This window comes from Rhipicephalus sanguineus, chromosome 8 (assembly GCF_013339695.2).
Source record: "Rhipicephalus sanguineus isolate Rsan-2018 chromosome 8, BIME_Rsan_1.4, whole genome shotgun sequence".
Classification (NCBI taxonomy): domain Eukaryota; kingdom Metazoa; phylum Arthropoda; class Arachnida; order Ixodida; family Ixodidae; genus Rhipicephalus; species Rhipicephalus sanguineus.
In genome coordinates, this window is record NC_051183.1 from 65,336,985 (window position 1) to 65,362,143 (window position 25,159).

General features: G+C 44.5%; 2 protein-coding genes across 2 annotated transcripts in view; both read left to right on the forward strand.

Annotated features, from left to right (window-relative positions):
- Window positions 1-25,159, forward strand: part of LOC119402030 (venom metalloproteinase antarease-like TtrivMP_A) — a 223,783-nt gene that overhangs the window by 123,773 nt on the left and 74,851 nt on the right. The window lies entirely within an intron of this gene.
- On the forward strand, window positions 1,353-23,405 carry LOC119402783 (metalloprotease mig-17-like). The gene is made up of 7 exons (XM_037669853.2): window positions 1,353-1,505; window positions 6,836-6,885; window positions 12,149-12,257; window positions 14,107-14,250; window positions 14,892-15,027; window positions 17,112-17,288; window positions 23,166-23,405. The coding sequence occupies exons 1-7, from the start codon at window positions 1,369-1,371 to the stop codon at window positions 23,244-23,246; spliced, it is 834 nt and encodes a 277-aa protein (XP_037525781.1). The 5' UTR covers window positions 1,353-1,368; the 3' UTR covers window positions 23,247-23,405.

Below are 25,159 nucleotides of genomic sequence, written 5' to 3' on the forward strand. Positions count from 1 at the left end.
CATAACGGTTTTGGTATGCATCCCATTACCGAAATGGCCAGGAGAGCTCAATGTCGTAGGTGGCTAGATAGATAGATAGATAGATAGATAGATAGATAGATAGATAGATAGATAGATAGATAGATAGATAGATAGATAGATAGATAGATAGATAGATAGATAGATAGATAGATAGATAGATAGATAGATAGATAGATAGATAGATAGATACGCTCAAAGTCGCAGAATTTCGCTATAAGAAATGCTTCTCATTTTAAATGAGTGCTATTGCATGGAAGCGCCCTATCGGCGCTCACTTACATTCTTCGTGTTTTTCTAGGTGGGACTACCGTATAGTGATATGGTATATCCAACTATAAAATTTCAAATCAACAAAATTGTTGAAGTTGAGGTAAGCAATTTATTTTTTTTTAAAGCAAGCGTGTCATCCGAGTTTTTATGTATGCGTCTACGGAGGTTTCTTAGATAATCTGTTCGCGCGAAAAAAAAAAAATCCACACAAATAAATGTCACGCTGCTTAAGTGTTTAGGCTTCAAGCCAGAAAGAGAAGTTTTGCTTCAATTTCCACGAAAAGGGCCACTTGCCGCTTAAGGAAAAGTAAATGCATTGAAATGAGGTGTCCTACCCAACAAAAACGAAACGAATGAATGTTGTCTGAGGCTTAAACACAAAGAGAGGACACAGGGTGTGCGAGTTCAGCTGACCTGTGGAATGGTCAATGGGGGGAAAAGAGGACGATGTATAAATAAGTGCCTCCTGAAGCAAACTGCTTGTAATGGGTCACAGAAAAGCACCTGGCAGTTCACTGTAGGTTATGCGCTGCGAATTGCAGGCCACTTTTTTATAAGAGGAATGTGTTAGAGCGAGCTAAGGACAAAGGTTCACGTGAGGTTCTGGAAGCATCATGGACAGAAAGATCAAACGACCATGTGTCCACCAGCGTGTCATCACTTCATTGTTTTAATGAATAGTTTGATATTTAGTGTTAGGTAGGGGCGCTCGGTTGGGTGTGCGCTTATGGCCACTGACGCTTCCTGAGCAGCCATAGTCTTGGAAGTTGCAATATGTTGCGTGTTCAATGGACGAATATTCAGTCCCTGATTTTTGGCTTCTTCTGCCCTGGTGTCTCGTCATCAGCAAAGTTTCAATTACAATTTATTTTCGTAGGAATAGCTATACGTGTACGACCTGACACTATATGGGCTGACGTATAATGATGGCATTTCATACATGTGCATACAACCATAAGGAGACTAGATATGCACAGAGACACATGAGCTGCATTTCAACATGCATGCTATAAAGTAATGATGACGAAATTTCTGCCATTCTAGGGTGACTTCCTTCTTCGGAAAAAGACGTGTAACATGTCTACAGATGGACGCAAGTATAAACTGAACGACACCGTCTGCGGCTATGACGCTGCGGAGGCAATAAACAACATCGTGGAGTATATAAACGCATGTGTCCAAGAAAGTTGCGATATCGTTTACCATTTGACCAGGTATGGATGCCACTTAGGAACATCCCATTTCATGAAATGCCAATTTAAACAGTTTTTCTTTCTTTTTAAAACTGAATATATGGCAAGCCGGATTGGTATCCACTGTTCGTGAAAGGTACCGCTATAATACACTTTTACAGAACAGTTTTCTTTGAAACTGGTTTCTTTATAACGCTTGTTGGGTGTTTGTAGACGCATCTTTGGCTCTATTGTTTGCTACGTATATGTATTCAGCACGTTTATAATCAATAGTACCATGAAAAAAGAAGAGTAAGAGCAGCGGCGTGGCTCTCTCGTGCAACTGCCATGCAGAAATAATCAGTTAACTTCCCAGGTCGGGAAACTCAGTAAAGTATTTCTTTTCCTGATTTGCTTTCTAAGCTAACCACTTGCTCTTGTATTGATGTCCGAACCGTGATGCAAATGACGTTCATAAGTACCTAATGGATTCCAGCTTAAAGCACTTTCGTGTTCAAAAAACACAACAAATGTCTGAGAACACTTCCTACATATACGCACGCAAGAGTACGAATACCATTAAAATCAGCACCATGGACGTGTTTGAAACGTACCACTCTTATGGTGAAAACCAGTGATAGCGTGCCTACAACGAGAAAATATTTATGTTTGAGATGTGTGAGATCAGTTATTTTTTAATAAATGATCAGGGGTTAAAAAACAGGGCATCAATTCTATTCAAAATGTAAATAATTGTCTTGGTTTAATGCTGTTCAAAATAACATTATATGATTTGGTTGAAAACCACTATATGATTATGAGGCACGCCTTAATGGACGGCTCTGGATGACTCCCGCTGCTCGTTGTTGTTTAACGTGCAACAACACACAGTCCAGAAGCCTATTGCATTTTGCCTCCATTGAAATACGACCACCGCACTCGGAATCAAGCATACCACTTCAGGGTCAGCAGGCAGACACTATTACCAGTGGCCCATCACGCCAAGAAGTCTACTCAAAGGAACAGTGTTAAGGTTCTAAGGATTATAGCTTACTTTGTGAACTGGTCTTTGAAGTGTCTACTAGCGTAGGGAACATTTCATTTTTTTTTCACAGCAAACATAGCAATTTCTAACGAGCTTGCGTGTTATTCAATGCGAAGCATTTCTCGGAACGAAAGAACTTCACCGTTGCTATCTATCCGACCGTCTGTCTGGCATCATGTGAGTCTATCGCAAGCATTAACGTCAGCTCCTGACATGAATATCACATGCTTAGCATATATATATATATATATATATATATATATATATATATATATATATATATATATATGTATATATATATATATATCCTCCTGAGGTGAAATCAACACACATTTTTGGAATGCACACACTTTATTAAACGATGAAAAATTGCGTCTCTAGGACAAACAGCTTTTACACACCAGTGTGCATTATAATTAGGGCTCCGTGTTTTTGGTTTTATCCTAAAAAATCCGATAAATTTTAGCCAGTAACATTTTTGACAATTCGCATTTACATGATAAACTCCGATTTCAAGGGCCAATATGACATGATTTCGTTCTTTATCGAAAGAGCAAGTTCTAACCGCTCATTGATACATCTTCTGATTTGACCGATTTAAAGTTTACCGCGCGTAGCTGTATTAGGCGAGGTAGCTGCATTGTGCTCCGACTCAGCTTCCTATATGCAGGACCTTCACAAGGACTTGCAACTCTCCAACTCCGAATTCAAGGCGCTTCACTTCAAAGATCCGTGCCACCTACTCAACAACGCTCTGGAAGATGGAATCAGGACGAGCTCATTTAACGCAGTTCACGATTTTGTTGTGCACTTTCCTGCCCTGTTGAAGCCGTCGCGGGAGCTCCGCTGTAATGTTCGGTCTTGTGTGCTTGGCCATGGGCATGTCCATGATGTCGCTGAAAACCGTGTGTCCGTCGGGGTGGTTCTCTTTTTATGAAGCTCTCGAAGATAATTTTGTCTTTCCTGAGAAGCGACAAAGCCAAGGAAACGAAGTGTGATAAGCTCAAGGGTCTTATTTTATCACCTGAAGCTCTGCACAGCTTGCCTTTGAGATGAGGTTTCTGACGACCTATTCGTGTGCCGTGCTCTCAATCACCAAGTTTATCCCATAATTGGGGTTCGTTCGCACACACTCATCAGTCAATGGCGTGACCCAACCGAAGTCTTCGCACCGCGCGTCACAAGTCTGTTGGATGTCCTAAACGAGACTGACTGCTTAACGACTGTAGCAGACTTTCACGGATACTACCCTGCTGTCACCGAAAAGTGGAGACAGACGTCTAAGAGGAACCTGCGCAATCAACTAAAATACACCAAAGAATCGTTTTGGCACTGTGTTAAAATTTTGAATCCAAATGTGAAGCATGAACTGCCTTGTGTGTTCGAAACCTATGCGCCTATGTTTCAATTAGTGCTTCTTGAAACTGACGACATGAGCCAGCTCCTGAGTGTTTTTGCGAACTATCAGTGTTATGAAACATGTAATATTGTTGAATCCCTGTCGTTTTAGAGACTTCACCATTTCCAGTGGCCAGTGCTCTCTCGCTGCGCGCTGCGTCTTAAGGCGCGTCCTGTTCTTAGCGCTAATGTTAAAAGGGCATTTTCAAAGCTGAGAATCGTCAATCGAAAGGAGCGCGCTTCGATCACTGACAGCAACCTCGCGAACTATACTTTCATGATTTACATTAAGCTTTAAGCGTAAGGTTGCTATACGCACAAATTCAGGTGTTTTGTGTTCAAGTATTTCGCCTGTGCCTATATGTTTTTGTGCTTCAGTGTTTGCGCTTCCGTATTGTGCTTTAGTATTTTGATGTTTTAGTATTCAGGTATGAATTGATCTAAGATTTTGGGGTTCGAGAAAAATGCAAAACTCCGAATTTCGGAAAATTGGGAATTTACGAGAAATAAACTCCGCTAAACTCCGAATTTCCGCCAAAAATATAAACTCCGATAAACACCCGCCGATTTTCAAGAAATATAAACAGCGAATACACGGAGCCCTCTTTGTAATGTACACTGGGTCTTTATGCATGGGAAACGAACAACACTCGCCTATAAAAAAATTTTACATTTGCTCGCGGGAAGCACTCTTATTTGTTGTAAGACTGCTTGAAGCAGTTTCGCGCAGATGTGATGCAAAGGAAGATCTTGCACGTGATGCACCGGAACTTTGTTCGCTGAGCACATCCCGGGTTTTGGCACCTGGAGGAGGATCCCTGGTTCACAAGCACAGACATGTGGCTTGCTTGCGCGGTTCTTCTTGGCTCAGGAGGCAGGGGTACGCCCATGGCATTCAGCCGCTTCCGTAGTGCCTCATTGCGAAATTATGCACCACACCTGTCTTTCGACAGCAGGTAATGGGCAAGGGACAGCCTTATCATCAGACAATTCCAGCTACGAGGTGTCATTGATGGTTATTATTGTCACTTGCAAAGTTCGAGAGCGTCTTCAGAAACCTCCCATTGCATTACTTGCGATAAAGAAAGTCTCACTTCTTCCAAGCTGCAAAGAAAGAGCGCGAAATACGAAAAAGAACCACGTGACTAGTGCCTTCGCGTGCCAGGGACCATGCTGCTCTCAGCCGTGGTTTGAGCGAACGAAATCAGCAGCTGTGGTCGCGACTCACGGGCTCCGTTGCAGCGGTAGGCCGATAAATTAAGAGTGGTTTCTTGGCCCGTGCTTGCTACAGCTTGCACCGTCACGCGCGCCAACTGGCTCACGCGGGCCAAGAAACCACCGCCAACTTGTCGGCCTACCGCTGCAACGGAGCCGGCGAGTCGTGGCCGCAGCTGATTTCGTTCGCTCAAACTACGGCTAAGAGCAGCACGATGACGGCGCGCGAATGCGCTAGTGACGTTTTTTTATTTCTTGGGTCTTCTTTGCAGCTTGAAAGAAATGATACACGTGAGACTTTCTTTATCGCAATTAATGTAATGGGTGGTTTGTGAGGACGCTCTGGAACGTTGCAAATCCAATTTTTTGCCTAAAGTCAATATTAAGCAATTTAGTTAAATGTTCCTAATCAACAAATTAATTAATTACAAAATAAGAAAAACGGCACGCCTCCGCGGAAAGCGCAGCACACTCACAGCGAAAGCCGGAAGAGCGGCATTTCTAGAGCCCGTTGTAAACTCTGTTGTAGCTACTGACAAAAGTACGCTCGCAAGGTATCCACTATGCCACAAATCATATTTTTGTGAATATGGGAAGCACCCACCATGATATTATTCGCCATTCTGCGGAGAAGCGAGATAACATTTGTAAGGCATTATGTGTACTTTGTTGATGCGACGGTTGATGACGATGAAGAATTATGGCTGAGCCCTTGTAATGGGTTGGAAGCGCTAAACAACCCACTAGTTACGTCATTCATATGGTGTGACGCCCGGTCATTGCTTAACTGTACCGCCACGCTTTATACCATACGTTAACCGGAGAAACGGAAAGCGAGAGAGAGAGGCAATTAACACTATTGAGACCCTGAGTAATTGGATCATGGGAGCCTTTTGGGCTTCCTTGGCAACCAAGAGAGGTGCACTTGCGAGGAACCCACTAAGCTATTAAGCGTCATAATTTTTGTCAAGAAGGGAAGCCGCCACTATGCAATTTTTCTTCATTCTGCGGAAAACTGTGGTATCCCCTAAACACCTGTATGGCATTATGTGCGCACTGTTGACGCTTTGGCTGATGACGGTGAAGAATTATGGCAGAGGCCTTTGTAATGGTTTTTAAGCATTGCACACCCGATTATTGCGCAATTCGCATTGTGTGACGCCCGGCTACGGAATTCACGTTGTGTGACGCCTGGTTGTTATTTTACTTTTCTACCACACTACATTACATTTGTTAATATGGTTCCTTCACGACATGAAGCCTGTATAGGGTCTTTTTGCAAAGCACTTCCAAGCACCGGTACGACTCTGAGGTAGGATACTGGGCTCCCGGGTAGAGGACCAAGGTTTGAACCTCGTTCCATCCTGGATATTTTTTCTTATTTCGTGTTATTTTATTATTTCGCGCGACAGTCGTTACGGACACCGGCGGTGGCGGCGGTGGCGGCTGACAACTACGGCGCCAAAAACGGCCCATGTTGTGATCTCATAACAGGTTTCGCTGTAAAAGGCGCAATGCTTTTAATGTATAGCCGTCGGAGGTATTAAATCTTTCGTGAATCTTCCACTGATGTGAATCAAACGACATAGCCGTGCATATTCTGATAACATGCTACGTATCAAAATGTGCTATCAGCCTTTTCCGAGTCAAGTGCTCCGTTTGATAGCGATCACATGTGCATATATATTGTGAGTTCTGACATCAACCTTTTCAGAGAAGAGCTGACTTTTAATCTGAATGGTACTTTCAAAACGGAGGTTGAAGGTGAGTTTAAATTTTTACATGTTGCTGTTTCAAATAGAAGCTCCGAATCTAGAAGTATGCAGTGTTGTTGCAAGGACGGCATAGGGCTTATCTCATAGGGCATGTCTGCTGCGTATAGTGTTGGATACTTGTGAATTCTAGTACATAGATAACCATTTCCATTTTCGGTGCGCTCTGGGTATTGGTCTTCCCAGTTTAATATAGAATAACATTGCGGATTTTGTTTAGAGAGCATATGAGATTCCAATTTATTTCGAAGTCTGTGGTATACAGCTGGGCAGGGCACAGCAGGAGAAATCTAGGAAATATATGAAGTTGGTTTATTTATTTATTATTTGGTTTGAATACATAGAAAACACGAAGACACAGAGGAAATAGGGAGGGAACAGGCTGACAACTGCCACCTAAAGGGGCACAACGCCTGCCTGCTCATTTGGGAAAGGGGAAACATTGGGGAAAGTAAGATAGGGGGGAAAGAAAAAGGAAAGAAAATAGGTAAGAAAAAAACAAATAACACAGACGTAAACACGAATAAGTGGTCACAAGGAAAATTGTCTATACGCGCGAGGCCAAATCGGTACTTTTTAAGAAAGTAAGTAGGGCTCGATGGGCCTGGTCACGCCGAGCAGCACAACCCCTCGGGAACAGGCAATCATCAAGGTTCGTACACTTGAGACCAATAAGTCCATATTCCTTGATGAGCAGTGCTCGCTGCATAACAAATGCGGGACACTCAAAAATTATGTGTTCTAGTGTCTCACAGGAGTCACACGACGTACATGATGGACTGTCTACACGACCTTGTCGGTAATAAGCGCTCACGCACTAATACAGAGCCAACTCTTAGCTTATATAAGAGGGCTCTGTCACAACGAGGCAATCCACGACCACGAATACGGGGAGGGAACAACCCGCGGCTTGCGACGCGTTGGTCAGGGTGCTGCTTTAAAAGATGTCGGCGGATCAACAGACGAGCGTTGTCTATCAGGCATGAAATTTCTTGGCAGTCGCACTCGTTGTGGGCACAACTTGAAGCAACGTGATCGGCCTCTTCATTCCCAGCAATACCCACATGCGAAGGTATCCACTGGCAAATGAGGGACACCCCACTAGAAATAATGTTTGTGGCAGATTTTACAATGCTGCATGTAATTGGACCGTCGCAGTCTTTTCTCAACAGTCTGCTAAGGGCAGCACGAGAGTCTGTGAGTATGACAACCTTTGGTGCTCCTAATTCTTCTTGAACGTATTTCAGAGCAACATCAATCGCTGATAGTTCCGCAGTTGTTGATGAAGGTGGATGCGGTATGCGAAACACCCGTCTGATGTTAGTCGAAGGGCAATAGAAAGCTGCAGAGCCACCTTTGCCGTCGCTGCGTACAGATGCGTCTGTAAATACATGGAGATAGTCATCAAACTTTTCAAATAGGTGCGACTGGGCCAACTGAAATAGTGCCGAAACAGGCTGGTCCGACTTTTTATGTATTCCGGGAATGGATAGATAAATGGGGAAGGTGCACTGGTTGTACTCTTTCGGGGTTGTGAAGGTAGTGGAATCTTCTGAATTGCCGGCAATCGTAGTAAACAATGCCGCCATTTTCCCCATGCGAGATCCCGGGCGTTGAGTGAGGCGATTAATAAGTGCTTTACCGTCTGTTGCTCGGTGCAAACGCTCGATATGGTGCAGCGCTCTCTGGTCTGCCTGTAGCCTCAGGGGCAACTGGTGCGCTTCGGTGAGTAGAGGAACAGAGTGCGCCTCGCGAGGTAAACCAAGTATGATTCGGAGGGCAACACGGTGGTCCCGTTCCAATGGAGACATCAAAGTAGGTGGCACGTTCAAGACTGGCAAAGCGTACATCAAGCCAGAGAGCACAGCTGACTGATACACCTGTAGGGCTGTCGTCTGATCGCAGCCAGCGCCCCTAGCACTCAGAGCAGCCACATACTTGAAGAGCGTCTGTGATTTTCGCCTCGCGGAGGTAACGGCAGGCCGCCAAGACAGGCGATCATCGATAATTACGCCCAGGTAACGATGTTGTCGTACCCACTCTATTGGTGTATCTCCGATGTAAAGCCGGCTCATGCTTCGTCGAGCACGCTGTCTGGGATGGTAAGCAATGGCGGCTGACTTAGCAGGCGAAATTTGTAGGCCAACTTCTTCTAGGTACTCTGTAGTAGTATTCAGGGCTCTCTGCAAAATTCCGCGTCTTCGCGGTTTCGCATGCTGTATATGAAATAACAGCAATTTGTAACGTTAACCATTTAACAGAATACACGCCCTGCTGGTTCACACGCAAGCATATTTGTAGGGTAATCATTACACACACGTTATTGGCCAAAATACTCGGAAAATTTGCAAATTATTGTACTATATGGGTTCCTGAATTTTGTGAATAACCAGGTATCTATGGTTAATACAACAAACTTAGGCATATTGACTTGGTTGCTTTACGAAAGTAATTGGTACCTATTATGAGCTAAATGATGTATAGCATGGGGCATAAATAGGGCACGGAAAATTGGATGCCTGCATTTTAAAGCGGTTCTAAGAGAAAAATGCCGCAGATCCCACGCGCTGCGGGAATCGGTTTCATGCGAAGAAATCAGAGAGTACTTCTATGCTTCATTTTATGGCTTTGAGCCAAGTGTTACGAGGTGGATCGACGTGTTTTTGTAAGTATAATAGCTCTGTGCACATTGTGGGCTTACCAGGCACGTCGACAACATCGGCGTTTAAAGGGTAACTTATGGTGAGACGTAATGTCAGCCCTCACGTTAGACTACATACGTCAGTATTATCGAAACTAAGTGCACAATGCGGTGCGGTGATGTGAATATCATACGTAACTTTCGTTAAGATATTCATACTTGGTCGAGAAATGCTTCAATATAGCTTGCTGAGTCATAGTAACACAAATGTAATGCTTTTTAGACCGCTGTAAAAGCGGAGCCAACACTGGAACCACAGACGTTAATCTATTATGACGCCTGTATCGCAGGACTACATATGTAGGGTTTTTTCCTTTGCTGTAAAATTAAATAGAACCACAGCCACAAGTGACGTTGAACCGCCATTACGCCTGCATAGGTTGTTTTTCCAAACCAATTTATTGACCTGGGGTGGTTCTGCGCTAGAAAATTTTATTACAACGCAGAGTGCTCGGGTTCGATTCCTGTTGGGATCCTAATTTTTATTCTTTTCATTCGCTGGGTCAACGCTTCCGATATCAGTTTTTCTTAACGATATTTCATTTAATTTACCAAAGTCTGTTCTCGCCATTTTTGGGTAGATATAAACTGTCAATCACCTGTGGCGCATACCCGTACACCGCTGCCCGTGGTAAACGCGTATGTGCCCCACGTACCTGGAGGAAAGGGTTTCACGACGTACGCGACAGGCGTTTCACGTTATTGATGTCATGACTCGACAGTCATATTCGTCAAATCGTCTAATCTTCCCATGGCAATTTTGGTGTACACCAGGTTAAGGAGGCGATCACGAGAGGAAACAGGCGTATGCGGCTAGATAGATAGATAGATAGATAGATAGATAGATAGATAGATAGATAGATAGATAGATAGATAGATAGATAGATAGATAGATAGATAGATAGATAGATAGATAGATAGATAGATAGATAGATAGATAGATAGATAGATAGATAGATAGATAGATAGATAGATAGATAGATAGGCAAATTAATAAGCACATTATGGTAGATAAACAAATTAAGTGCTAGAAAACTGCAGTTAATGTAAGTGATTATAAGTAATCAATTACTTGTCACGCGTTAGCTGTAAGTTTGCTCGTGGGACAACTGTGCGCGAGACAGACAGGGACATATCCAAAATCAGCATGAGTCCCAACTCGACAAATGCTGCTTAATTTTCTCTTTATGGCTGTTCGCTACCTGCAACCATGTTTCCTCTCTCTCTCACTCTCTAAGGAGGCGGTGATGATTAAGCGGTTTTAGGTGACCTGCTGCTCTGATCCCCTCTCAGACGCCCAGTGCGGCCATAACGTGGCTACTGCATCCACTTCGTGCCCGCTGATTAGATTGTTTCAGAAGTGTGCGCAAGCATTTACTCTTAGTAAATACCACCAATTTTTTTAGGATTTCTTGGCTGGTCAAGGCATAAGGACATATCTGCTGTGTTTTAAGATTCCTCTATGTTTTTTGAATAGCAAATCAGTATATGGGGTTAACCACCTTACACAAGGGTGTGAACTTCGGATGCTGCCTTCTTAACTTCCATTGGCATTGAATTATATATCTGCAGTTATTTACCATATTTCAGGTACATTTCACCACGTTGGATGTGCGCATATTTTGCAACGCTGTTCTCTTTGATTTATGCTGGCACAATGACAGCTAACTTTGGTTTATCGGCATTAATAATAATGGAGTGGCGTTAAAGAGTCCATTTCACGGAAATGCCGGTGTGTGCGCGAGGGAGGTGTCTCCAACGCATGCAATATTACGTGGCAAAGGCGTTGTATCGCGCCAGGCGTCAAAACATGTCAATTGCGCAACGAGCGGGTGTTTTAATGCCCCACCCATTACAAAGCGCTCACAAATATTTGATCATCATCAGTAGCAAAAGCAACACAGTGACCAGCTGCGCAGGTTCGCGTGTTGCCTTACAGACACGTAGTGGGTCCTTCACTGATTAGCAAAAGGAAGAAATATGGCGTAGTGGGCACTTCGCAACTGTACCTCTAGTAGGTATTCTACGATAGTCTGAAACGGCCAATGTTAGGCGCACAGTCGTTCGTTTTCTTACTGCACGATTGAGGCATGCACCGACAACCGAAGCAATTCTAGCAGTTGAGAAGTCGAAGCGGTCGGGGTCCGGTTACACGATCGCGTTCCATTCTTGAAGGCGTTTTTTTATCAAGCTACTCGGAAACAAAGCACTTTCGGAGGCAAAGGTTGGATACTTGGTTACTCTACTTGGTTACTTTGACGAAAAAGTGTTTGATTGAGGTACACTATGAGAAAATGCCATGCACAAATGACTAGGCTTTCTGCGGTATCTCGACCTAAAATGAAGCAAAAAGATATATGTTTTATAAAACCAGTCACTAACTTGCTCGCCTTAGTTTGCCAATTCTTAGCTTGTCTAATACATGGGGCCCTATCCTTTGTCACAATTTTTGTGTTAATCCTTGAGATTCGTTTCAACATTGTTCGTCCATTTATTGCTGTGTGCCTTCCTAAAGTGTGTAGACAAATATATATTTCATAATGTGCCATGATAGGTTTGACCACAATGGCCGGAGTTTGCACAGCAGAAAGATTCGCTGTTGGAGAAGACACTCCGCCAACTTACAATGGACGTATAACGATGGCGCACGAAATTGGGCATTTGTAAGCACCTTTCCAGAATTAAGATACACCTGCGAAATTTATAGCGATAAGATGTTTCTGAGAACATGTATACTTACATCTTGTAGAAAGAAAATTGATAGGTGAGGCACACAATCATTGACAGTCTAATAAACTTTAGCGCATTGAGGCTGTCCGTGACATATGTATATCAGTGCACGCTTCCTATGTATGTATGCTCGGATGGATCAAAAGGGCATATGATCCACTGGTGCTAATAAACAAATAAATGAAGATGGCTAGAAACAAATGTTACAGAATATAAACTACGGCGCAACTATGAGGAAAAGTGAATGTGGAATGTAACCTGATATAGAAACCTGAATTGAATAAGGAACTTTGAAAAGCGAAGCTGTTTAGCAAATAGTTTCTCGTGAGTCGATTGCAGGAAACTATCGTCATCTTAACGTGTATCTACCACTGTGTGGCAAAATGAGAACGAGTACAGATAGACAGAGAGGTAGAAAAAAAGGCAGAAACGGAGAGACGGAAAGAGAGATATAAATAAAGGGAAAACTTCTTGCCGAAAAAAATTCATCACGAGGCGGGATTCGAAACCGCGTAACCTTGATCCGAAGGCGAGCCTCCTAATCACTCGCATTTAGGCACACTAGCAGAGCACATCATAGCCTTGTATAGTATAGTGTAGCATGGGGTGAGAAAGGGAAGTGAGCGTGAGGAGGACAGATGTGATGGTGAGGAGGAGGAAAAGGAAGAGGGGAGGGAATAAAGCGTAGCACAGAAAGAATGAGATAGAGTGAAATAAATACAGAAAGAAAAAGTAAGAAACAGAGGGAACATCAAGGAAAGAGAAAGACAGAAGTAGAGAGAGAAGAAAGATAGAAAGAAAGAGGACGCCTGCATAGCGTCGTCTAGCGGCCAGAAACCGCACCACCTGGCCAAGCCGCGCATGCGCAATAGCTGAGCCACGCCCACAGACGGAGAAGTCGCGCGCAACTGCCGTTCTATAGCGCATAGCTTGGCTGCGTACTTCCAAGGAGGAAGCCGCCCATATCGAAGCTAGACGTGTCGATCGAAAGGGAGTACGAGCGGCGATGGGTCCGTGCTTTGCTGTGCCAAGTTTTTCGTGACTTGGTGCGAACTGCCCACAATTTTTTAATGAGTGCAGCAATAGGATATGTTTGCATCGACCAGTTAGAGGCCGTCGCGTTTCTACACAGTTCCACTTGGAAGAATTCTTCTTTCATGTCCGCGCACCGAGATATCCCGCTGCAAAGTTTAATTGTGGCTTGCATAATTACGCATGGAGGTCCGTGAGGATCGGCGCAATGTTGCTCCCTAATGTGGCGAGTAGTCATTGCGTGCTCTCGCCAGCCGGTAGCAAAAGGGTAACCGTTATCATCTGTGCCTATGCCTTCGACCCGTTGTCAGATTAAGCGCCTTACGCGACTGCCGCGGCACATCGGGGAGGAGCTTTGCTCCTGTGCTCACTGTCTTACATGCGTAATCATGCAAACCGCAAATAAATTTGCAGCGGGATATCTCGGGGTACATACATGCTAGAACAATTCTTCTGATCAGAACTGTGTAGAAACGCGACTGCCTCCAACTTTTCAATACAAACATGCACACCTGCTGCACTCATCAAAAAGTTCATTCTTCAATCTTCGTTAATTAGGCGACTGACTGCGATAATTATTGTGTCACTTTGTGTACCCCTGGATAAAATAAACTTATCTGAAAAGGTGATTTTCGCGTACCTCCCAATGCTGAATTTTAAGAAAATCAAAAATTTTAATTTTGAACACCATGTATATAAAGTATGCAATATATATATTTGTTTACCAGAACATATTTCTTTCGTTTGCAGGCTTGGCTGCAATCACGATGGATGTCCCACGTCAGAGAACTGCTCTTTTTTGAACAGTAACCTTATGTCTCTCATCAACAAAGACATTCAAAATAAATCGAAGCTTTCAGATTGCTGCATAAGAAGCATACAAGAATTAGTCAGGTAAGAAAATAGATAATGCAACAAACTCTGCATTTACCCTTCAAGAGTTTCATGCTTGCATTCTTTCTCTAAAAAAGCAAACACAGCATGTTAATTTTCTGCAGGCTATTTCGTTTATTCCAAAAACAAAAGGTCAATCTAGCAATATTTTTTGCAAACGATACTTGTACGCAAAAGTCTTTTTAGTAATAACTTTAGAGGTTAGTGGGTAAGACGAAACGTGAAGCTGGCGGAGCTGCATCGCCACGTAATTTTATTTATCCATTGTTAAGGCCACTCTAACCTAACAGTTGCCGCATCGTGTTGCATTGCCTTACTATCGGCAGTTGCCCATTGCTACGAAAAAATAACTCGCGAAAGAATGTGCTTTTTACGGACAGCAATGGCGCAAGATCACCTCTGGGGATTAGCAGGCAATCTGAACTGGCGATAGATAACACGCTGTTGTGTCATAGTGGGCCGACTGCTGAACGGTAGACTTGCAACACTGAGGACTTAATGTTGTCTTGCTAGAGTACTAATGTCTGGCCTCAATATTAGTCTTTCGATAGAAGCACTCTGCTAGACTGTAGGTTGATTCCTACGGTGTCCTAGACCTCACGAATGAAATGAGCGAATGGTGTGCGTTCTTATTTGTGCAGCAGACTGCCGGATTCATGTTTATACGTCAACACCACTACAAATTTTACAAATGATTTTTATCCTGGTGAAAACCTCACAGACGAACATTTTTGTAAGTTAATGCATCCAGATGTAGAAGTCGTGCCGGCTTATAAGGTAAGTGCGATGACGTACAAGGCATGATCGCATTTTTTTGGCTGCGTATTCGGTCTGAGCAACCCATTTTTATAACTGCGCATGCGCTGCGCATGTTCAATAAGAAATACGCGCATTGCAAAGCAGTAAGTAATCAGCAAGAAAGCGGACAGCAGCTGCAAGTTACAGGAAGCAAGAAGCCTAAGCGTCAGTTTTGCCGCGGAGTGCTTGCTACCTAAATTATTAAAAAGATGTTTTTCTGCACATTTGTGACACACGTCTAGGTAATCTTACTAAATGCAGTACCCAAATCTCGATCTGTGGGTTCGTTATTGACGGTCTTTGTTCATGAAAAGACGATGAATTATTCTCGAATACTGAGAATATTACTTGTAGCTGTATTTTCACCAAAATCTTTCAATCACCATGGCATAGCCATAGCAACAACTTTATGAAACTGAAAAATATATTTCACGGAAGGCGGTAGTCAGGAGGTGCCTAGCCGCTTCTTGGCTCGGTGAATGATCCGGTTATATGCATATAAGCTAGAGCCCCGGAACACGTTAACTAACGCTTCGGGCGAGGGAGTGGTCATGAGATCAGCTTCTCCGGGGGACTTTGTGCCCAATTTATATCGGTGCGTGCGAGCCAGACGTCATAAAGCATAAAGCAGCGGTTTCAGTATGGTGTGTGCAGGGCGCAGATCACAGTGCGGGTCTCGGGGCCCTTAAAGCATAGCGATCGAGCGTGAATTGACGGTGATGCTCGCTTCCGCTGCTTCCGCCCAGCCATCGGCCAGTACAATGGGAAGAAGCAAGGCGTCGGTGGCGTATCTCTAATATTGTTCTCATGTTCGCGCTTTTTGCAGTGGTTAGGGTCCTGCTCATACTGTTTCTAGTTTTCTATGAGTGGAAGAGCGTACCCGGGTACGCCATCCTCCTGATCGAATCAAAGATTTTGCGTTGGGCATTAGGCACCACGCTGTACATGGCAGCCTCTTGGTGCTCCTTACAATTCTTGAGGAATAAACGCCGTCGGCTTAGTACACCGATCCGCACCTGTCACTGTGACCGAGGTCAGTTATTTCATGGCAGGGAATGCAAAAGACAGGGATTTATAGCACGGCGTAGAAGATGATAGACGGTGGGGAATACAACGCACGAGATTCAAGCGGGCGCTACAGCATTTTGTGTGGGCGAGTGGCTCCCCAGAGCAAGCAGCACGGGAGGGGGGTGCAGGGGGCAGAGATAATGGTATAGATTGTATTAAAAGTTTTGCGGTTTAATGTTCCAAAACCACCATATTATCATGAGGGATGCCGTAGTGGATTGATCCGGAAATTTCGCTCGCCTGCGGTCCTTTAACGTGCACCTAAATCGGAATACACGGGCCTCAAGAATTGTCTTCACAAATATGCGGCCGCTGCGGCCGGGATTCGGAATATATACACTGGCCTTGCTGAGCAATAGGCCAGTGAATAGCAAGCTAGGCTTCTAAGGTAGATCCTAAACTGGCGATTTTCTAAGTCTCAGCTAACCTATCAGAACTTGGTTTTGTTCCTGGCTCCGGCAATCGCGAGGTGCTGGTCGTAAGCATATTAAACAGACGGGACGGACAGAAAACAAACACAATTCGAAATTCGTAACAACTGTCATTGTAAATACAACTGAAAAGTTCAAAATGGGAGCACTGGACGAAAGTGTGCATAGAAATGGATTTATCTGCAAGTGTGCAGAGGAAATGAAGAAATAGCTGCGGGGAAGAGAGCTTGGCAGGACAAATGAGAATACCATTTGTAGTGCACAAAGACAAGTAACAAAGAGAAGCTATTAAACTCACAGAATGGGCTACTGCATGCTCATACGCATTTCTAAGGCCTTCGTAGGTACCCGTCACAACCGTAAACTAAGAGCTCATGCAGAAACGATGAAGAACGATGAGTCAACTCGATGACGTTGCTATTCTGTTCCTACTACTTCGGAAACTCCAACACATTTCAGAACAATTTATGCCAAAACAGGACCTGTCGTCCTATTTGCTGATGATATATTTTTATATGTACATTTCATATACCACATTGAGCGCGTTTTATATCTCTGTAACAGAATAATACGAAAGAATGCCAGCTTGATTGTTGCTGGAATGACACAGATTCGGAAAGCGCATATGATTATGAATCGGAATATTCGGATAATACAGACACAGAATGTGAAGAGGGAATCTGTGAAGACGTCTGCGAGTTTCACGACAGGCTGGACGGAATGACATGTGGTGTAAACAAGGTAAGTTGTGGCATATATTACTTTTTCCTTTTGCATCATATTAAACAGGAGATCGTTAGTTAATATTAATTCCTGTAGACACGGAACTCGGTATTGCTCGCCTTGTTTGCCACTGAATTATCATCAGAGGAAACAATATTAGCTGACAGCATAAAAAATTTGACACAAGTCATCTTTTGGGAAAAAAAAAACGCCAGGCCTGCGCGGAAATCGCAGCACAGTCACAGCGAAAGCTGGGAGAGCGGCACTTCTAAAGCCCGTTGTAAACTCTCTTGTGGCTACTAGTACAAGTACACAAGCAACGTACCCACTACGCCACAAATCATAAGTTTTGTGAAGTTGGGAAGCACCCACCACGGTATTATTCGTCATTCTACGGAGAAGCGAGGTACCATCTGTTAGGCATTATGTTCTCTTTGTTGATGCGACAGTTGATGACGATGAAGAATTATGGCTGAGCCTTTTGCAATAGGTTGGAAGCTTTAAATGACTGACTAGTTACGTAATTCGCAGTGTGTGACGCCCGGTCGTTATTTAACTCTCCCACCACGCTTTATAACATACGTTAACGTGAGAAAGAGAGAGAGATATGAAATTAACTTTATTGAGACCCTGAGGAAATGAATCGTGGGAGCCTTAAGGGCTTCGTTGGCAACCAATAGAAGTGCACTTGCGAGGAGCCCACTATGCTATAAATCATCATAATGTTTGTGAAGTAGAGAAGCAGCAATTTTTCGGCATCCTGCGGAGAACCGTGGTACCCGCTAAACACCTGTAAGGCACCTGTAAGGCAGGATGGAAACAGTTTTGAACCTGGGCCCTCTGCGTGGGATCCCAGTATTCGACCTTTGAGCCATGCCTGTGCTTGTAACTGCTTTGCAAAAAGACCCTGTACAGGCTTCATGTCGGGAAGGAACCACATTACCATATGCAATAGTGTGGTAGAAGCGTAAAATACCAACCAGGCGTCACACAACGCGAATTCTGTTCCCAGGCATCACACATTGCGAATTGCACAACGAGTGGGTTGTTGAATGCTTCCAACCCATTGCAAAGGCCTCTGCCATAATTCTTCATTGTCATTAGCCACAGCATAACAAAGTGCGCATAATGCCTTACAGGTGTTTAGCGGTACCACGGTTCTCCGCAGAATGACGAAAAATTGAATAGTGGCTGATTCCCTACTTCACAAAAATTATGATAATTTAGAGCGTAATGGGTTCCTCGCAAATGCACTTCTATTGGTTGCGAAGGAAGCCGTTAAGGCTCCCATGATCCATTTCCTCAGTGTCTATCAATAAAGTTAATTCCCTCTCTCTCTCTTTTTCTCACGTTAGCGTATCTTATGAAGCGTGGTGGGAGAGTTAAATAACGACTGGGCGCCACACAATGCGAATTACGTAACTAGTGGGTCGTTTAAAGCGTCCAACCCATTACAAAAGGCTCAGCCATAATTATTCATCGTCATCAACCGTCGCATCAACAAAGTAAACATAATGCCTTACAGATGGCACCTTGCTTCTCCGCAGAATGACAAATAATATCGTGGTGGGTGCTTCCCAACTTCACAAATATTATGATTTGCGGCATAGTGGGTACGTTGCTAGTGTACTTGTATTAGTAGCCACAAGAAAGTTTACAACGGGCTCTACAAATGCCACTCTTCCAGCTTTCGCTGTGACTGTGCTGCGCTTTCCGCGCAGGCCTGGCGTTTTTTGCCCTGATAAATTTATCTTAATCATGAACTAACTCGTCCAAGCAACAGTTTTAGCATACGTTATACCACTGAAAATTCCTCGTGTAATGGCAGTGTTCGACAACCGAGCGCCGGAGGCGTGTTTATATGAACTCGCAGCGCCATCCGTAGGTGCGCGTGCGGAGGCAACGCAGATGTCTCCTTCAGGACTGCCTGCCAGCCAACGATTTAGGTGAGATGGGCTGCAACTGTGTCTCCGCCTGCTACCTTGGCCGAGCATAATCGTGGCCGAGCACAAGAAACCTGAATTAAAAATGTAGCAATGCATAAGCGAGATTGAGGAGGTACAGTGGAAGTTACAGAAACTCATCTAGTCTTTAAAAGCGAAACTTGAAGGCAAGCTTAACACCTTAAAAGCGAGCGACAAGGCAACTCATAGTATAACCAAGCCAGTAGTAGCCCCCTTCCCGGTGGCATAAACGGCTACACTCAATATTCCCGAGACATTTAGTGAGAAGGCCCGCGCTATCTGCTTACAAATGGGGGAGCAGTTGCAGTGTTTTCAACACTTAAGGCGAGTACTGCGATCACACTGGTGAGTAGAATATGAATTCAGCGGATGCTCCAGCAAGTGCAGGAAATGCTTTCAGACTCCACGAAGCAGTTCACAGTAGAAGTGCAGCTGCAAAGACAATAGGTTAACGAGCCAGTTGCAGGCATGCAACGTACCAACGACATGCGTGTCAGCGTTACCCCCGCAAGCAGTCCGCTACCGATAGACCATCGCAGCACGGAGGATGCTGACATCTCCCACGAAGGCGGCAGCCACAGTGACGCAAAATAATTCAACGCAAAACTCTGGCCATCTAGAAATCTCGCTGTGGAATTGTCCTCTTACGTATACTTGTTCTCTGGTGTTATTTTTCGCGAAATAACCAATAACACCGAAGCTAACACGTTGCAGCATGAATTTAACTCATTGCCTGACTGGTGTTATTCGTGTTTATTGGAACTAAATATTAACGACTCTAAAGTGCTTCATGTGTCCCGTGTTTGTCGCCATCGAGCTACTTACCACTTTAATAACGTTGCCTTGGTAACCTTCGGATCTCAGCTTCGGGTCGTGGGTACACAGGCTATAATCCAGCCTGTTCACGAATTTTTATTTCCGCCAAGAATTTCTCTCTTTGTCATTCTTTCTATCTTTCGTTATTTCTCTCTCTTTCTTTCTTCCTCTCTCTCTGTAATCGTTCTCTCACAAACCAGGGTTATTGCAGGCCGCGCGGAACAAATCGGCGCCCGTGTTCTGGGAGCGAAGCAGATGACGAAGAGGACGAAATGGTAGCGTAGAATGAAAAAAAAAGGCATTCCGTTTCATTATGATGATCATTTCTGTTCACCTGTCACTGACCAATGCTCGCTTCAAGGAGGATAACTTGGCTTGGTTTAAGCAGCTCTGCTCTTAAAATTCCGGAGCCCTTACCATGTGGGGAAAATGGGGGGGAGGGGCAAGCGAAGCTTGGCGTGTGTGTGCCTGAGCTAATGAGGAGGATGATGACCATTACCCACAGTATTGACTGACCTACTTTCTTTCTTTCTTCCGCAATGCGCAATGCCCCCTCCCAACTGTTTCCTTCCTCCTAGCCGGGAATTGAACATTCATCCACGTGCTTAGTAGCACAACACTGCAGTTTCTAGAGACAACGACCGCCAAGAATTCATATCCAGGCAACAATAAAATGTAGCAACGCGAAATGACAAGTCACCTTGACAAAACATCAGATTGTCATATCAGAAACGGCCGATCCCCACGAAACTCACGATCTACAGATCATCAATTATTGGAAAACGACGCATACGGATACGCATGTGACAGGCGTACCTACCAGGGCCGATATTCTGTACGCTCGCTGGTCCCGGCTTTTCTGCTTACGATACCACCGAATAATGTGAGTGATGTTTCGCTTGGAAATGTTTTAGTTCTCTTTCCTGTAGCAACCGGCGTTCTACGGGAAGTCCGAAATGATTCAGCTGCGCTGCTAAAGTAGGTCAGTGGTGGACATTTAAAGCGCCTGTAACAAGCGCGTCCGACTGCCGCCTACACGCCCCGAGTCATAGACACGCGGCCTTCTCTCACTGGAGCTTCCCACGAAGCTCTCGTCGGTATGCCAAAGCGCGATAAAATATTTTCTTTCATGATTGTTTTGTAGTACTGAGTTTTCCTGAGTCTGGTGACTGCAGAGAAGGCGGCCGTCACGAGATTGACGGACCCGCGCCATTGCAACTTTATCTGAGAATGGTGATACGCTTGACGTTTTGGTGGATCATGCTAAGGGCTTTCAGCACAGAAAAAAAAAAGACTGATAGAAGATGAATTACGACAAGAGACATCGATTTTTCCGTTGTCATCATTCTTCTTTTATGCTAGTTTTCTCTGCTCTGTAAGTCTTTAACATTTACCTTATCTGGTCCATCGCGCGTGGAATGTCCTGAAAATGTGTACTACACCGTGGGTTAGGGTCACACAAGACGACTATACAAACAAAGTGGAATGCACAGGCACAGGCGACGCGATGAAATTATCACATTTTTGAAACGCTTAACGATCAGCTAAACTTCGAGTTTTACAGCATTCTTTTTCTTCAGAGAGCCATGTTCCTGACAGACATACAAAGAACTTCTTTGAAGTCATGAGGGACAAGCCGAGGAGGCCCCGTTGGGGCCCCCGGCTAGCCGCAGGCTACTCCCATGTCGGATGTAAATATTCATTAAGGAGATATTCTTAGATGACCTATCAAGCGGGAAAAAAAATACTGTCGGCGTTGCCGGCGTCAATAGGAATGATGAAAAAATCACCATGCGATGATGTTACTCAATGAAGTGAGAAGTCACCAAAATTTGTCACGTCCTCATGGTATCATCGTGACGTCACATCATTCGCTGTCGCATTACGACGTCATCACGTTTATTCGTGGCTTGGTCAAAGGTGGGCCAACCAAGGAGACATTACAAGACCACGTGACGTGGAGAAAGCTTCCAATTCATCCGATATTGGCGGCAGTGGAAAAAAATTCAAGCATATATCCGCGAGGTGAACGATGGTGAGGTGGGCAAAGCACCGGAGGTTATGTGTGATACCGTTAATCCTCCGAGAAGTTCGCCCGATAAAATTATTGTGCAAACACGTGATGTACGGTGAAGATCTCGTTCCTGATGCCAGAAACCGCGGTGAGGTTATTATCGAACCAAAGTCGATCAAACACGTCACAACTGTGGCCAAACAAATGAGCGAGAAATTCCCGCTCGAACCGCGTGTCGGCTCCTTGAATGTGAGACCGCTGGCGCCGCTTGGTCGCCGCTTCCCGCGCACGAGCGCCATCAAGGTCTGCCAGGCGCCGCGCTCACTTCGCCGCCGCTTCTCGGGCTCGCCTTTCGGGGTCCGCTGCTTCGAGTGCACGTTGCGCTGCGGCGTCATTGACGCGCACCGTCACAGGATCCGCCAAGAGCCGCGGTCGCTTCGCCGCGGCGCTCGCTTCACCCACCAACGATACGACACGTACGGCGACGATCCAGGAGACTGATAGAGGCACTCGTTCCCGCGCACCCAAGCACAGCCCGCGCAGCAGCCAATCGGAGTGTAGCGGCACTTCCACCGCCATCTAGTGGCGATTCACACAAGCGCACCATTGCACACACTTCTATTGGACCAACACCATTTAGGAAATGAGACGGGAAATGGTGATGACACAGATTGTGTACAGCATCATCTAGAATATCATCACTCAACTGCAGTTTGTATGTACTTCTATGAGACAGCGCCATCTATTATACTGTTCGGGAGATACTGCCGGTTACGCCTGATGCGTGACGAGGTTAGACTAAGAGGAGCTTCGCCCCTAAAACCACGTTGGAGGCCGAAAGCTTGTGGGAGAAATCACTAAAGTCGACTGAACAGAAAAGGAAAAAGAGGGCTTTCGCCTTCAAGTATTCTTAGCCAAATGCATAAGGGACTCTGTGACTTGTTTTGTTTCGCGTCGCAATATACTGATTTCTCGGAGAAGCTTGGCCATAATCTATGGTTTGCTTGCTTAATTTATCACCAACATGAAATATTGTAGTATCTTTTAATGTTATGCTATATACGAAAACCTAAACCTAACTTTATTTTATTTCCTTCACAGACATGCTTCAGAGGGACTTGCGTGAATCACAACTGGACTGAAATAAGGCATAAATATCACACTTACCGGGCGTTCCCGTGAATTATATATGTGCTTCTACACGGGCAACTTCGTAACACTTCAGTTAGAAAAAACACAAGTGTTCACCATTGCTGTCAAAAGAAATGGCTCCGAAGTGTAGCACGGTGCAGCAGTTTCAGTAGCACAAACAGCCTCAATAAAATGTGCAAATACAAGGCGATGGCCCTAACTGTTGGCTATATCAATATCGCGTGCCTGGACTTTTCATGAGCTTAGATATTTTTCGCCACTAATAAGTACAAATGAATTCACAATCTTTAATGTAGACGCCTGACTAAGGTAAGAGATAATTAATGATGCCTTGAAAGGCTTTGCCCGATAGTATCTGTTGTAATGAGCACAGAGGGAAAAAACAGCGCCAAAGATGGGGTGCAAGGAAAAATGTGGTTGTTTGTGTCGTGCTTCTGGTGCTAAGAATTTTGCGCTGCTTTCCTTCCACCGTGTTGTATCAACACACCCAAGCACCGAGTTGTAGTAGACGAAGTAATGATGACGTGATAGAAGGACCGTCTAACAAATATAAAAAATATTAAAATTTCAATCACATGCGCATGTACTTTGTAAACATATATTGTACTATTTTATGCGAACAGTGTGGCCGCTTTTTCGCTTTTTGTGGAAAACTGCGAATGCGTTTTTTATCAATGAGGTAACCGTATATAACGGTAGTTTTGAAAGCGAAATTTATGTATGGATCATGAGTGAAAAAAGAGCAATCCAGCCGCGTGAACAACGTCGGTACTAAATGCCAGGGGGGCCGAAGCCGGAGGTAGTGGGGCGGGGGCTCAGGTCCAGAAGCCTTCAAGCGCGCGGTGGGGGGGGGGGCGACAAAGGTACCTAATGAAGTAAGTGTATGCCAAGATATCAGATGAAATAATTTCTGCACGAAGTAAATAAAACGTAAATTAAGGTGAAATAAGTGCAACAACGGTGAATTAATGAAATACATGTGAATTAGGCGAAATAAATGCGATTGAATGTTAAATAACAGAGAATCAAATTTTTAAGCGATTGACAGTGAACGGGTTGTTGAAAACAAATAAATTGAATCAAGCCTAAATTAACGAACGTCTTTTGAGAGCACAGGCAAAAGCCTGCCTTCTGTGCTGTTCTTTCAAATGCGCGGAAGTCTAACTTCTGCCATACGCAGTATCTGCAAAGATCCATCCTAATCCTCCGATGTTATTCGAAACTGTGTAGAGTGTGGTATGGATCATGCCGTACACTTGAGTTCGGATTCATCGTACAAAAAAAAATCTGGAACACTCCATTCCACACAAGGTGTAATGCTCCTTCTTAAGAAGCACATTTTTGATAACAGCACTAGGAATGTTAGGGGTATCTTAGATCTTGACCTGACCAAGGCCTTTGACACCGTATCTCATCGCTTTGTCTTGCAGGCTACAGCCAGCCTAGGTCTCAGAGTAACGTTTCAGGTCTTTGTTAGATCATTTCTGATGAATGGAACGGCTACCATAAGGATCGCTCAACACAATTTGAGCGATCGCCGTAGGAGCCAGAGGCGCTCTCCAAGGAGCGGTCAACTCCCCCTTGTTATTCAATATAGTCATGAAGGGCTTATCGGAGAGGCTCAGCTCCCTGCCCAGTATAGGCCACTCGCTTGACGCGGACGATATCACGATCTGGTTCCCGGGATGATCACTCGCTGAAGTGGAAAACGCGTTGCAATCAGCCCTAGGCGAAACGGAGTCCTACCTAGAAGGCACGGGCCTCCAAATCGCTCCAAACAAATCAGAACTGTTACTGTACAGGCCGCCCAGGCAAGGCGTTAAGAGACTTCCACACCTGGATTATATTCCCATCGCCCTGTTTGCAAGGAATGGACAGCGCATTGCACGAGTAGATTCAATTAGAATCCTAGGGCTACTTAGTGACGCGAGAGGATGTAATGC

Excerpts from the sequence above, each read along its gene's own strand:
- LOC119402783 (XM_037669853.2), top strand. The coding sequence starts at position 1,369 with ATGTCTACAGATGGACGCAAGTATAAACTGAACGACACCGTCTGCGGC. Across the intron at positions 1,506-6,835 it reads ATCGTTTACCATTTGACCAG|AGAAGAGCTGACTTTTAATC; the intron begins GTATGGATGCCA and ends CAACCTTTTCAG. Across the intron at positions 17,289-23,165 it reads TGACATGTGGTGTAAACAAG|ACATGCTTCAGAGGGACTTG; the intron begins GTAAGTTGTGGC and ends TTTCCTTCACAG.